At 41.8% G+C, this 13,901-nt stretch overlaps 1 protein-coding gene across 1 annotated transcript in view; it reads right to left on the reverse strand.

The window, feature by feature from the left end:
* The window catches only part of HEATR1 (HEAT repeat containing 1), a 32,619-nt gene extending 23,831 nt beyond the window's left edge, over positions 1-8,788 (reverse strand). The window contains exons 1-12 of the mRNA XM_072331583.1: positions 8,729-8,788; positions 8,246-8,425; positions 6,807-7,023; positions 6,095-6,236; positions 5,460-5,561; positions 4,803-4,943; positions 4,230-4,441; positions 3,535-3,668; positions 2,545-2,653; positions 2,069-2,179; positions 1,534-1,651; positions 322-429 (exon numbers count right to left, since the gene is read on the reverse strand). Coding sequence (XP_072187684.1) covers positions 322-429; positions 1,534-1,651; positions 2,069-2,179; positions 2,545-2,653; positions 3,535-3,668; positions 4,230-4,441; positions 4,803-4,943; positions 5,460-5,561; positions 6,095-6,236; positions 6,807-7,023; positions 8,246-8,387 — 1,536 coding nt within the window. The 5' untranslated portion in view covers positions 8,388-8,425; positions 8,729-8,788. The remainder of the gene's footprint in view (positions 1-321; positions 430-1,533; positions 1,652-2,068; positions 2,180-2,544; positions 2,654-3,534; positions 3,669-4,229; positions 4,442-4,802; positions 4,944-5,459; positions 5,562-6,094; positions 6,237-6,806; positions 7,024-8,245; positions 8,426-8,728) is intronic.
* Positions 8,789-13,901: the final 5,113 nt, after the last annotated feature.

Consider the following 13,901-nt stretch of genomic DNA (forward strand, 5'->3'; position numbering starts at 1 on the left):
TGGAATTGTAGAACAAGAGAAGCAGTAACATCTAGATTAAATCACAAATAACGGAGAGACTTAATTTTAACAAAGAAAAATAAAGGTAACCATTGACTTAGATTTTATCTTAGTCTACAAGCATCTTAATGAACGAGAACTACATACAGACTCCAGAACAAGGCAAACTGCTGCCAGAAGCCTTCTGAAAATATCACAGGATAACACCTCTGAATAGCCTAATGTACCAATTGTCTTTAGCCAGTACTTCTGACAAACAGCTTCCAGGTGTTCTATTTTATATGTTAAGTAAGTTCCCTAAGTGAGAGAATCGGAACAAACCTTTGATGTTTCAATAACATCTTTTAAATGCTGAAGAGCCAGGACTCGCACAGCTGGCTGAGGATGATTCAAACTAAGCAGGAGCGAAGTATCAGAGTCTTCCAGAAACTGAAAAGCAGATTTCAGAGTCACACATTAGATGTTAAAAACACCTACAGCGTATGTCAGGACAATGGAGGAGATTCTTTCTGCAATTTTTTTTGGAAAAGAAGGGAACCTGACCAAAAAACTGCAGAACAATGATGTTGTATAACTGCTTCAAATTTGGTCTTCCTCACTTTGGAAGACTGTTTTTGGAATGCAACCTGAAGAGCACAGTAAAACCACAGATACCTTTTTGTCCTAGAGAAACGTTACTCTTATCTAAGGATTCTGAGAAAGCTCCAACGACAATGTCAGTGCTACAGACCACAGATAGAAACCGTTAAAAAAGGCATTCCTGCCAGTATAATTGCCTGCCCTTATCTCACAAACCGTAAAGGCCTGAAGAGAGTCACATGCCTTCACACTGTGTGCCAGGCTTTTCTCTTAATCCCAGTGTTACTCTGTGACATAAACAGGGAGTTCAGAAAATCAGCACAAAAAATACACTAAGCACTTCTTTTCCAAAGTGACTTCACTCTTTCAATCACTTGAAACAACACTAACAACACTAACCATCTCCTCATGACAAAAAAAATTACTCAAATTTCTTAAACAAATCTGTTGCAATCACAGTTACTCTCTGTTAGTCTGAGTCAGAAATGGCACAGAAAGCATTCTGCAGATACTTTATTCCTTCTCGTTACTGAATGTAAGCGTTCATAAAGTCAATGCAACAAATGGGTCCAGCCATATTTCTCTCACATGCGATAAAGTTGTCACCCTCCCTCAGGCAGACATGGGTGACATTGACAGAATCTTTAAGTATGATGAGACCTTGCTGGGCACCACCATGTTATCAATATCAGCCAATACACTACACGTAGTGTTCATGAGGAAAAAAAGCTAATTAAAATAGGCAGGTGGAAGTATATAAATTTTAACCATGAAGAAAGCCAATACATTTTTAATCAACCACCTCGCCCCATTTAAGTAAGGCTGTGGGCTTTTGTGGGAATGGCAGAGTTGAAGTTTAAAAAGAGGAAGAGACATTAGAACTTTGCCACTACATCACTGTTCTGATGGTATAACCAAGTAAGTGGTAGGATGAGGAATTAAGCTTCTACTTACCTTGTATTTGCCACAGCTTAATGAAAGAGAAATAAACTGGTGAAAAATATTTTGGTTGGCCTGATCCATAGCACTTTCCAGATGCTCCTCCAACACAGAGTCTAAGGCTTTGGGATACCTGCCAAAGACAAAATCCCAAATGCTTCCTATGGGGCACTGAAATAGAGCATGCATTTTCTATAGAAATACATGGAAATGCAAGGAAAATTAATGCATATGCACTTCTCCGAACCACCGAAGAAACTTTGCACAGGCAACCAACCATTACATCTTAATTTAAATAGATGATATGCAGCCCACTTAGGATAAATAATGACCAGGAATAAAAACAATGAGCCAGTAGGTATGGCCCTGATGATAAAACACGTGAGGACAGATAAGTACAATAAAATTTAGACAATGATCAGGAGTTGGTTGTTTTTACCATAATTTTTTTAGGCAAGAATATAGCATTTACAACACCCAATAAGCTAAGGTTGTAGTTGACATCACCAGTCTACAAGCTGTAGGTCTGTCAGAGAAAAATTGAGCTTACTTTCTCTCAAGAAGTCTGATAAGAGGAAGCAGCTTTTGACTGACTGCAGCCATTTTGGTGGGATTAGATTCAATCTCTGTACCATAGGAGACAAACTCTTCAAGAAACTTGCTAAAATAACAAATAAAAGAGAGTCATTATTTTTAAGACACAACAGTTTTCACTAATATTATAAAACACAGTGTTAAACAGGTAACAATAGGCATTACTTATTGCAAGAATAGATTTGCTCTGGCCTAAAGTTTCACTCTGTTCTATATTCCCACAAGTGCTAAAAGCGTGCTAAAAACACGGATCATTTGGATTACTATTACCCTGTTATCATTCAGATTATCGGTTTCAAAATCTAAGCTTGGAGTTAAACGTGTAAGTAAAAAAACATGACTCTAAAACAGAGTTGCTATTAAACCAGAAATGACTGTTGAACTGAAGGAAAACAAATAAATAGATAGATAGATAAATCTAAGTTAACTCACGAAGCCAAAAGGTGATCTAAATCCTTTTCCAGCGGTATACTCTGAAGAATACCTTCAAGAAGTTTGATATAAATATGATCCTCTCTCTCCTCAGAATCTTCTTGTTCCTCTAAGAACAATGAGTAATCACAGAGAGTGAACAACATTTTGAACATCACAGAGAGTGAACAACATTTTGAACATAACCTTCTCATATTGATTAAAACAAACAGCTTGTATAGGCAATATCACCTGGTGAACCAAGCTCACAATTGAAAACCACAACGTCCATTGATTACTCGCACTAACTCTCAGTGTGCTACTAGAAATGCTTTCCACCAACTTCACTAAAATGCCAAAGGCTCTTGCTACCAATAAGCTCAGGTATGCTACAGAGCACTTCAATTCTGTTACCACAACCTATGCCATCAACTCACTCGAACTTTCCTTGTCATTAACTAAGGTTTAGTGCTTTTCACCTAAAAAGCTTTTCCAAACACAATTAGGCAGTTACAACAGTTAACAGCACAAGCAGACTTACTAGTACAGACACAGGCTACTGCACACTAATCAGCTTCATTGTCCAGGAATGTTTCCAGGCACATTTAATTTACTGGGCAAACTAAGAACTCCATCATTTGCACTACATGCAGAGCACTTGTAATCTATCTAAAAATGATCTACGCAGAGGATTCAAAGCATGGATTTTGTGATACTGCACTACCTCGAAGAGACAGAAATTCAGTACATCAAAATTAAGTTACTGCTGAATACTGAAAATCAACATCAAAGTCAATCTGACACAGATAGAACAATACCTAAAGCAGCATCTACTGTAGGACCTGGAAAAACAGGCAACACCCACACATACAAGATCAGCAACACCTTTATGTGTACTGGTGCAGTTTTAAAAGCAGAAACAAAGGGAAAATGATATAGCTACAACATTTAGAACAGCTATTTATCCGTTTGTGAGACTCAGGGGAATTGTAAATGCACATACTAACTTACCTGCATCACATTTCATGATGCTGCAGACAAGGTGAGGCAACAGGTAACGCAGAAGAGGAGAGATATCATAGCCTTCTGAAAGGCTCTGCAAAAGTGTCACCAGTTCTGGGCTCCTGCACAGATAATTAAATGGCCTGCACAATAGAATGGGAGGTGGGAGGGAAACAAACATGGTTATCTGGCTGGCCAGCACCTTCATTCCTGAGGATTCAGTTCTTAGAATCAAGTAACAGCATCACTGTAAATAAATGCTGAAAAGACTGTAAGGGTTTCACTTTCAGAGCAGCCCTTGCACATGAAGCAAATACCCTTCCACTGAAGGGACAGAATTGCTTTTTTTCCAAGTTAATTAAATAACCCCAAATTTGTGCTAATGTTATTATGCTAGCATCACTTCCATGATTCCCACCTTCGTGGAAACCTCACTGACAGGCTTAAATTTTGCACACTGACAGCAATCCTGGAAGTGGCAGGACAGAGATCAAACAGTGACAGACTTGGACCACTAAGACTCTTTAGCTGTAGTGACCACAAACATTTCTGAAGAGCCAAATACACCTCCAAACCCTTGGACACATCAACTACTACCATTTCTGACACAGAAGTTTCCCTTTAATGAGTAGGATGAAAACATTCAAATTACTGAAGTGCAACTTCAGCTTTTAAATGGGGAAATTCAATTGATGCAGACTTACTTTTTCCCAAGATTATCTCCTTTCTGAGTTTGCAGAAGTAGGTTCAGGCAAGCAACCCCTTCCCTGGCTAATGAGGGCATTTTAGGTAAAGTCTTGCTTATCTGTAACATCAAGGAATGCACCAAGGAGGAATCCACTGTCACTTTTACTGTCATCTGGCATATTATCATGTATGTTGCAGCTCTGTAGTCCTGTACAGAAGACTTCAAGCCCTTGAAAAACAGAAAAACAAAGATGTACTATGTCTGACATATACTTTTTTTAAAAAGAATGTTAACGTACGATTCCTTTTCATCCTTACATCCACAGAACTACACTACCTTTTTCTCCATGTGTTTTAACTATCAAATTAACTTTCAAGACAAAAAAGCTGACATGCCGGGTCTACACATAAAGGAAGAGAGATACATAAGAGTTCTAAGAAGTGCTTATCTGGGCTGTGAGAAAGCATGATTAGACAAGGAACTTCATCTACCTAATGTTTCAAACCATCCTGAATGTTAGCGGCAGAAAATACGTTAGCAGAACACAGTATACTTCATCACACAGGAAGGAAAACAAAACTTCGGGTACCTTTTGGACATAGGGGAGCAGCATGGAGACTATACTGTCTGTTATCTTCTCTGCAGCTCCAAGAGCTGATACAATGGTGGAGGCATAAAATGCAAGAAGAACTCTCAGTTGAGCAGAGTTGCTAGTACATTCTGAAAAGACCTGGACCATAGAAGAATTAGTTGAGACGCCAAGAGAAGTGGGAAGACACATACAAAATACAGCTCCCCAAAAATGACCAAGAGCTCAGAACTTCGACACATAAATTCTACCAGCTTCTGCTGCAACAACTGAAGGCATCACCTCTCCCTGGCAGTAAACTTGGCCAGAGGTTGCAGAGAAGGTAGAAAGATATGGAAGCTTTTCTTCAGCTATTACATGTTATCATAAAGTGGTAACCTCAACCATTTACTTTGTGTAATACTCGTGATTGTGAACTGGACAGCCAAGAGGCTGCTGTGACTTATTGGTTCTCAGCCACTTCCTCATAAGAATTTCTATCAAGTGTAATCTATATACACAGTGAGAATTCTTCATACTGCTTCTTGCAAATGAGGTTTTTTTTTTTTACTATTCAATACACAATTCCAAATATTAATAAACATCATAATCCTAACATAAAGATGGAAAAAAGCCAAGCGACAACACACAAACATTGTTCTAGAATAAAGGAACAACCTTCACAGATTTTGCCACCAGTCTGCAGATGAAATCCATGAAATCCAGGTCTTTGTAGCAGTGCGTAATGAGGGTACCTCTTGCCAGAGGGACGCCAGGTTTCTTTCCAGGGCAAAAAACATGAAGTTAGAACACAACGGGGTACAGTGAGAAGCCCAAAACAAAAAGTTAATATAACCCCATTAAGTGAATCCTACTGATCAGTTAACACCGCTTAAATTGCGCCTCTCTGGCAGTTTCTTGTATCTACATTAAGAGAGATGATGAATTATATGCACACTACATGTATATCATCATTACAAATTCACCATTATGTATAGCACATATTCAAATAAACACATACTTTAGTAATTACATACCTGCCTAGCAGTTGCAAATACTTACACCTTAAAAGCATACTTAAACTTTGTCAAAAGAAAGAGTAATTATGATTGAAGTGTTTTATAACCGTACTAAGAGAAAAATAACAAATAAGTGAGCATTTGGGCTCCATTCCCGCAACTAAATCTTCTGGTACAATCTTACAACTAACCATATGATCAGGTGAACCACATTCTTAAATCTAGAAATGAGTCAGGATGTTATTAATGAAATTCTTCACATTTCTACCAGCATGCAGCTGTTAAGTACTTTACCCTTATTGGATCCAGCCAGTGCCATTTATGAGTTGGGCTTTTTATGTTTAAAAGCTGAATAACCCTCACAAATAGTTTAGTCTCATGATATGGCAGAACACAACCAATCAAACTATCTTGATTGTAGAGGTGGATATGAAACCTGAGAAAGAAACGAACACATAAATAAACAGTTAAAAAACAAAGGCCCAGCCATGTACTTCTTAGAACATCCGGTTATTTGCTTTTATGCAAAACCAGAGGAGACTGTCACACTGACTCAGGCATCCGATCTGCCTGCTGTCAAACACCCAGAAGACACACAGTCCAGACATAAAGGAAAGTACTTGATATGATGATTTGAAGTCCCTAAATTTCTTCTGTATTGAAGAGTATTAAATCAAGTTACAATAATGTAGGCGCAGATTACAGCACTACATATGCATGTATATTTAATTGTGATTCAATCTTATACCAACAGCATCCCACCCACTCTTTCATGATCTTGAAACATTACGCTTCGCAACTTGATAGGTCAATTTATACAAATAAGGACGACACCTCATAAAAGTACTTGGCTCATTTGTTCTTCACACCTTCTTAAATAACCTTGAAATAAGATGACTTAGTTCTTGTTACAATACAACGCATGTAATATCATTCATAGTTCACAGTTTAAACCTGCATTTCTGTAAATCCAATTGACTGACATGTGGGGTTTTCACTGGATTACCTGTGAATGAGCCATTCGAGGCACTTCTGCGCAGGCTTTAGCATAAAGTAAGGGGACAGGTGAATCAGGAACAATGAAATGTTCTGATTGAGCTGCTGATTTACTGTTTTAGTCTGAACGCTGCGTTCCAAGCCTTTGGACATGGAACTAAACAAGCTGGACTGGAACGCTTCAAAGGAAGGATCGATCCCCATCAACTCCTCTAAGCCAGTGCATCCTGAGATAAAAAAAAGGAATGGTTTAAATGCAACATCTGTAACCACAGCTCATCATCACACTATCATATCCAACCTCTTAACTATGCTGGTGTATATGTAACAAGGGAAATCGAACAAACAATGAAGGCCCACAGCATCCTGAGTTGTGTGTGCAAGGGCACAGCCAACATGCTATGGGAGCTGAACTTCCCCTTCCATTTCACTTTTGTGATGCAGCATCTGGAGTAGTAGGTAAAGGTTGAGCAAATGAGCCAAACAATGACATTCGGATACAAGCCCAGTAAAGGACCACTACAATGTCTGAGTCTGAAAAATGACACACGATGAGAAGCAAATGACAAGAACTGCGTTTGCTCAGCTTTGTGAAGAGACCACCAAAAGGAAATCTTACTACAGTCTGCAATTCCTTAATGGAGTAGTACAGGCTAACAAGAAGATGGAGTCAGACTCTTCACAGAGACGTATAATGGAAAGACAGAACAATTCCCATTGGAAGGGGATCAAAGATCATCGAGTCCAACAATCTTACAACTTTGGTGCTAATTCAAAGTTAAAACATCATTTAGAACATTATCCAAATGCCTTAAAAACACAGCTGGGCACAGAGCATCGACTGTGTCTAACAAACCTCCTGGTAACGAAATTCGGATGAGATAGAACAGATGTAACGTGGAACACAGGAAATACCAAGTCACACAGAGCAGAGCTCAGCGCTGCCCCTCTACTCCCTATAAAGAGCTGCAGCTGCCATGAACCCTCCTCCTCAGTCTCCACTTCTCTGGGCTGAAAAACCCAGGGACTTCAGCTGCTCCTCACACACTTTGCCTTCCACTGTCACAGCCCCAACACCCTCTGAAAGTTTTATGTCCTTTTTGCGTTGATGGAAGGATGTGTCAAGGAGCTTCTGCCCTTAGCACCCAGGTACTTAGGGAGAACACAAAGCGTGGTCTCCCCTCTCCCAGAAGCATGATTTACGCACAACAAGCCCATGCTGACTGCTCCCAGTTACCTTACTTCTCATGTGTCCAGAAATGTGCCCCAGCACAGCCTGTTCCATGACTTTATCGCTGACTGGAGTGATGCTGACCAGGCCACACTGCACTGAATTCCCCTTTTGGCCTCTTTTGAATCGAGTTCACCTTTACCATTTAATCTTCTCCAGCTGTTTTTAGATCGATAGATGCCTTTTTAAATCCCTGACACGTAAAGAGCCGAACTTACCAATAGCAAAAAACGTGTCCCTGTCAATAGCAGCAGCTTCCTTGCAATCGAACAGCAGCGAGGCTGCCTCAGAGCGGTTCAGGAGGCTGGGGTCGGTCTGGGGAAGGGCGAGCCGTTTCAGCTGCTCCGCGAGGGACGTCATAGCTTCACCTTTCGAGGATACGCACCTCAAAGGAAACCCTGCTCAAAGAAACCAGAGCATCCCCCAGATACAGCCAGCATCCCATGAAGCAGCTCCTGAAGCCCACCCGAACCCGAGTCCCACCGCCCACCTTGTGACCGCGGCGGCCATAGGGACACGCACCCTCCCCCTTCCTATCGCCCCCCTCCACCACGGCCCAGACCAAGGCCTCGCCGCCAGCCACCATCTAAGGGGGCACCCAGGTGGGGACTATCCGGAGCCAGTCCAGGAGGAGCACGCGAGGGGCAGCGGCAGGAGGTGACACAACTCGATCCGGCCCCACACCACACTCCAGCACCCACCTAGCCCCGCACCACGCCGAGCCCCCACGTGCGCTGCGCGCGCCGCTAACCCGGAAACAGCGGCTGCCGCGGCACAGGAAGCTCCGCCCCCTGATGCGAGGCCACGCCCCCTTCCCTTCCCATTCCCGGCGCGTGGGCATAGGCTGCACGGAGCATGCGCGGGGCTCAGCTGCCTCATTGTGGCGCGTGGCGGGGCGGCCATTTGCTGCTGTTGAGGAGCGTTGGCCTGTTGTGTGTGGGGGTGCGCGGGTGGGGTTGGGGCGTAGCTGGTCCAGGCCGTGAGAGGGGCTGTGCAGGCTAAGTGTGCGGGTTGTCCCGCATCAGAACCTGCATGTCTGGAGTGAGTCGTACTGGGGAAAAGTCAGGAATCCTGAGAAGAGGACCTTAAAAGCTCCTGTAGCTGCTGTGGGTGAGATTCCAGCTACAGAACCACTAAGTAACGTGGGTTGGAAGAGTGCTGGAGGAGTCATCCAATTATCCCCACGGCAAGGCCGGTTTGCAGCACGTTGCTCAAAGGCAACCGCTTGCGTTTGGAGCATCTTTGAGGATGGAAATGGCAGAGCTTCCTTCAGCCTCTCATCCAAGGTTTGGTTATCCTCAGGTTAAAAGCGCGCTCCTAATATATAAAAGCACGTTGTCCCCCTCCAGTTTGCTTTCAGGGCTTCAGCGTTTGCACCTTGAAGTGAAAGCCACAGTGTAACAACAGTGTGTTGTTACAGCTTACGGAGGCAGAAACAATCAAGTGCAATTCAGTTTTGGTTGAGGTTATAGAAAAAATGCGTTTCTTGTTGCTAGAGCAGGATTGAAGTGAAGATATTGTCTCAGTTGGACTGGAATGGCTGGGAGAAAGTTGCTTGCTAGGCATGATATCAGGCAGATCATCGACTTAGTGACCACTGTGGCAGGCAGTATCGCGTTTCCTTGTCTTTTCTTGGAAAATGTGCTGCAGCTTCCCCCAGCCATAAATTCTCATGTGTAGCTGCATTCCAGAGCTAAAAATAAATAGAAACCCTCTGGATGAGCCGAGAGAAGCTATTTTGGGGATTTTACTATGTTAAAGGCTTTATGATATGGTACTACCAACTAAGGGCTTCTAATCAAAATCATTGTGGAGGAGGCTTTTGTGTATTTGCTCTAGAAGTGCTTCACGTAGGCACACGTAAAGAAGGCATCAGTTTGAAAGCCGTAGGCAGGGGATACCTCTGTCTCCAAATTTATTTACCAAAGATAGGTGTACCCTGCCTCATAAGCATCAGGGAGAGTGAAGTATTTAAAAACTGAAGGAAAAAAAAGCAGTTCTTTCATTGCTGAGCTGCTGACAAATTGTGGTATTTGTGATGTGTATTGTTGTAAAAATCAGCTGGGAAGTTGGACTTCCATGGCTGCACAATTGTTGTCAGACAGGACAGGAAAATATCTCGTGATTTCTGTGATTATGAATAGTTCTTTGTCAGGATTTTAAGTTCTTTCTATGTGAGCTACTTACTGCTACAAAGAAAAATGTGCTAGGTACTACTGAGGGAGAAGATGTTGTGTATCTGCAATGAGGTAGTTCTGAATTCTGGTGTTTAATGCACTGGGAGAACTTGGTAATCAGAGTGTGGCAGTGTGGCCATTTGGGTCTTGGATGTAGTAAGCAACATGGAGACTGTTGTGTGCCAGACATGCAGCAGGGCTATAAATTATAAAAGAGAAAAGAAATGGAAGGTTGGGAGAAGGTAAAAGTGATCAGTAAGAAACCTCCTTAACGCAGCATGCCTTTCCTACTGCAGTATACTGTCTTGCTATTACCACTCTCATTTGCCACTGTTATTTAAGCAAGTGGCAAGTGCTGGAATAACAGCAACCTTGTATGGTGTAACAACCCATTCCTGACCTGCAGCTGTTCAGCTCTCTATTTACTTGCCAGCCCGGCCAGTTGCTGTTGTTTTTGGTTGTGTGATTTAATTTTTGATTTTTTTATAAGCTGAGATAAATCACCTATTTTTCCCTGAAGAAGAAACAGTTTAATTACTACCCAGATGCATTAAATAGAAATCTCAGCCTTTCCCCAGGCCAGCTGTTAAAGCCATTGCCACTTTCACTCCTTCATTTTCCACAGCTGCTTCCAGCCCACACACCTTTTCCATACCTGATCAACGTATTGCTTAATCTGGAACAAGCTTGTAACTTTGCCTGATAATATCTGAAAACAGCAGGATCCATGTTCAGTAGCAGAGGGCAGAAAGCATATATGTTGTTTTTGCTGCTTGGTTATGTTCAGTTACATCACATGTTTATTGCGCCTGGACACAGTATTCTAGTTGAGGTCTCACAAGGGCAGAGCAGAGGGAAACAATCACCTCCCTCTCGCTGCTGGCCACCCCACTTTTGTTGCATCCCAGGTTACTGTTGGCTTTGTAAGCTACAAATGCACACTGCTTGCTCATGTCCAGCTTCTTGCCCACTGGGTTCCCCAAGTTGTTCTCCCAGTCTATACGCATGTTTGGGATTACCCCCAACCCAAGTTGGCCATGCTGAACCTTGTTAGATTCATGTGCATCTGCATTTCAAGCCTGTCCAAGTCCCTCTGGATGACATCCCTTCCTTTATACATATATTTAGTTATCCACTTTGTAAACTTTGTTTATTTTATGCATCTTTGTGTAGGAATGAATTACATGCCTAACCCAGTGCCACTGGGAACACTGGCAACAATGGAACTACATTCTTTTTTTAAAATATATTAAATATATTTTTTAGATATATTTATTTACATATATATGAGAGAGATTAATACTAGAATAGCTAGAAATTATTGGGAAAAAATATATAAGCATTTGCAATTACCAAAATGCCCCCAAACTTTCTTTGCGTTTCAGTATAGTTTTAAAAAACGTTTGGGTTTTGTATTTGCATTCTTTGTGCCTTGGAAACTGTTGATGCCATTGTGTGCTTTGGAGATTCCTGGGGAGAACAAACTGTTATTAAAAGAAATAGCGTGTTTGTTTTAGGTATCAAGGACATGCAACTGAGCGTTATTGATAAGCCCAGAACTCCCAGTCTGTTGATTTGCTAGAGGTACCATGGTTTTAGGGTTTAAATAGTGACCCTTTTGCCCTGAGTTGATGTAAAGACTCAGTGCTGCCTTTTGTGACATGAGAAATGGAACTGTACTTGCTAACAGCTAATAATTTACTTACAAAAGTATTGCTCAGTATTTTCTCCAATGCATTTCTTACTCTCTGGCATTCTGTGTGTTCTGTGTGTGCCATTGCTTGAAGAGAGTCCTCTGCAGAGAAACTACTTGAGCTTCTCGAGTAGAAGCTGCAGTGCTTATATATTGAACCCTGTAATGGAGAGTGTTGAGCCATGGGGAAAGAATGAAAAAGTGCACTGGTGTTCTAGAAGCTCATTTGTAACTCAGTGGTCTCCCCTAGAGAAGTCCAAGGTATGTTTGAATGTGTCCATTTGAACTCCAAACAAGCTTTCTTCTGAGTGCTAAGTGTCAGTAAAGCTTTGATGGGCTGGATGTAAGGACAATGTTCTGGAAAACTTGCACTGTATGTGTTACAGAAAGGACACGTTATCCATGTTTGGCAGTAATTCATGTTGAACTCAATGCTGCCTTATACAGGACCGCATTTGCCCCATCTTTGTACAGTAGGGAGTTAGTACTCATTTTTAACAACTAGCAATTAATTCAAACAGGTTGTCATCTACAGTGTGTGATTTCACTGATGTTAGTGAAATTACATTGGTGTATCTGGAAGGAGAAATGAGGGCACAGTTACTGCAACTGGACTAAGGTCATTCAGTGATCTATACCAATGCTGAGATCAGAGCACAGCAGTGTCTGATACTGAGTGCCCGTATCCTGTGACCATAATCTCCACCTCATACCTCAGCAATTTAAAACCTGCCAGGTCTCCTCTGTGCCCCCATGATAATCATTGTCTGGAAACTCTGACTTAGTTGACAGCCTTTCTAGATAATTGAAGGCATGTTGTGTATCTGTTCCTTATTTCACATATACATCTGAGTTCTTTTTTTCCTCAGTGTGACTAAAACTGATGCTGAATAATGTTGTGCTTTTAAAAAAATAATTCTTAAATCAGTTATGTGTTGCGGGCTGGCTCAAAGAGGAATCTTTTCTTCTGGTAATATTAAGGAAGTGATCAGTTGCATAGCTTAAGTCCCCTAATTTCTCCCTTCCTCAGTATCTTTGTGTTCTGAAGCTGAGCCAACATGAAACAGGAAGGCAGACAGGATTCCAGAGAACATGATGGTTTTTCTGGAGGTTTGTACTAGGCCGTGCTATACTCCTAGTCCTGCTCTTACGTTCTCATCACTGAGCCATTTTTAAAATCCTGGCTCTGCCTCACCATTTTTTCCAATCCTATGCCAGCACTATTTGTAGTTTCCCCACCTGTTACCCTGAGTGTTACGTGGTGACTGTCTGCGTATTGCTCTACAAATTCCATTTGCTAACAGACTGGCTTGCAGTGCAGCAAATGAATTACTGTATGCATTTCCCAGTTTTTTGTTTGATGTTACATCATTAATTATGCAAAATATCTATCAAGGCTTCTGATTTTATCTTGCTTATTATCTTTGCTGCTTTTCTGAGACGCACCTATCTGTACAAGATGCATTAAACAACAGAGACTCAAAAGTTAAGGGAGTTCAGGTGTCGTAGGTTGTGTGTGTGAAATATTAATAGAGAAGATGAGGGCTAGTGCTTAATGAGGACTCTCCTCATCCCTGAAAGGTATGATTTTATGTAGTGCTCCCTGGCAGTAGCCATCACTGGAGGGCTTGTCTTCTGCTGTGCCTTATCTTTCAATGCTCACTTTGAAGTTTATGATTATTATGTCTCACACACTACTGACAGAGGCCAGATTTTGAATGTTCCTACTCATATTTGTCTTGAGGCCTTTCTGAGAGCCAGGACTATCTACTGCACTGACTACAAGACTGCTAACGTGAATCTAGGAATTGTAGGGACATCCCTTCCAGCGTATAAGAATATGTGATTTAGGTAGACATGAAGAACCAGAGCAAGCATCATTAGCTGTTTTAGAGATGGGAGAGTGCAGCACGACAAGCTTGTTTCTCATTCCGTGGTGGGATCAGTGTGTGCCCCCGGTGGCGCAGTGGTATAAAGTGCCGCTTGCGGCACCGGAGGGCCCGG

Source organism: Excalfactoria chinensis, chromosome 3 (assembly GCF_039878825.1).
Source record: "Excalfactoria chinensis isolate bCotChi1 chromosome 3, bCotChi1.hap2, whole genome shotgun sequence".
Taxonomy (NCBI): domain Eukaryota; kingdom Metazoa; phylum Chordata; class Aves; order Galliformes; family Phasianidae; genus Excalfactoria; species Excalfactoria chinensis.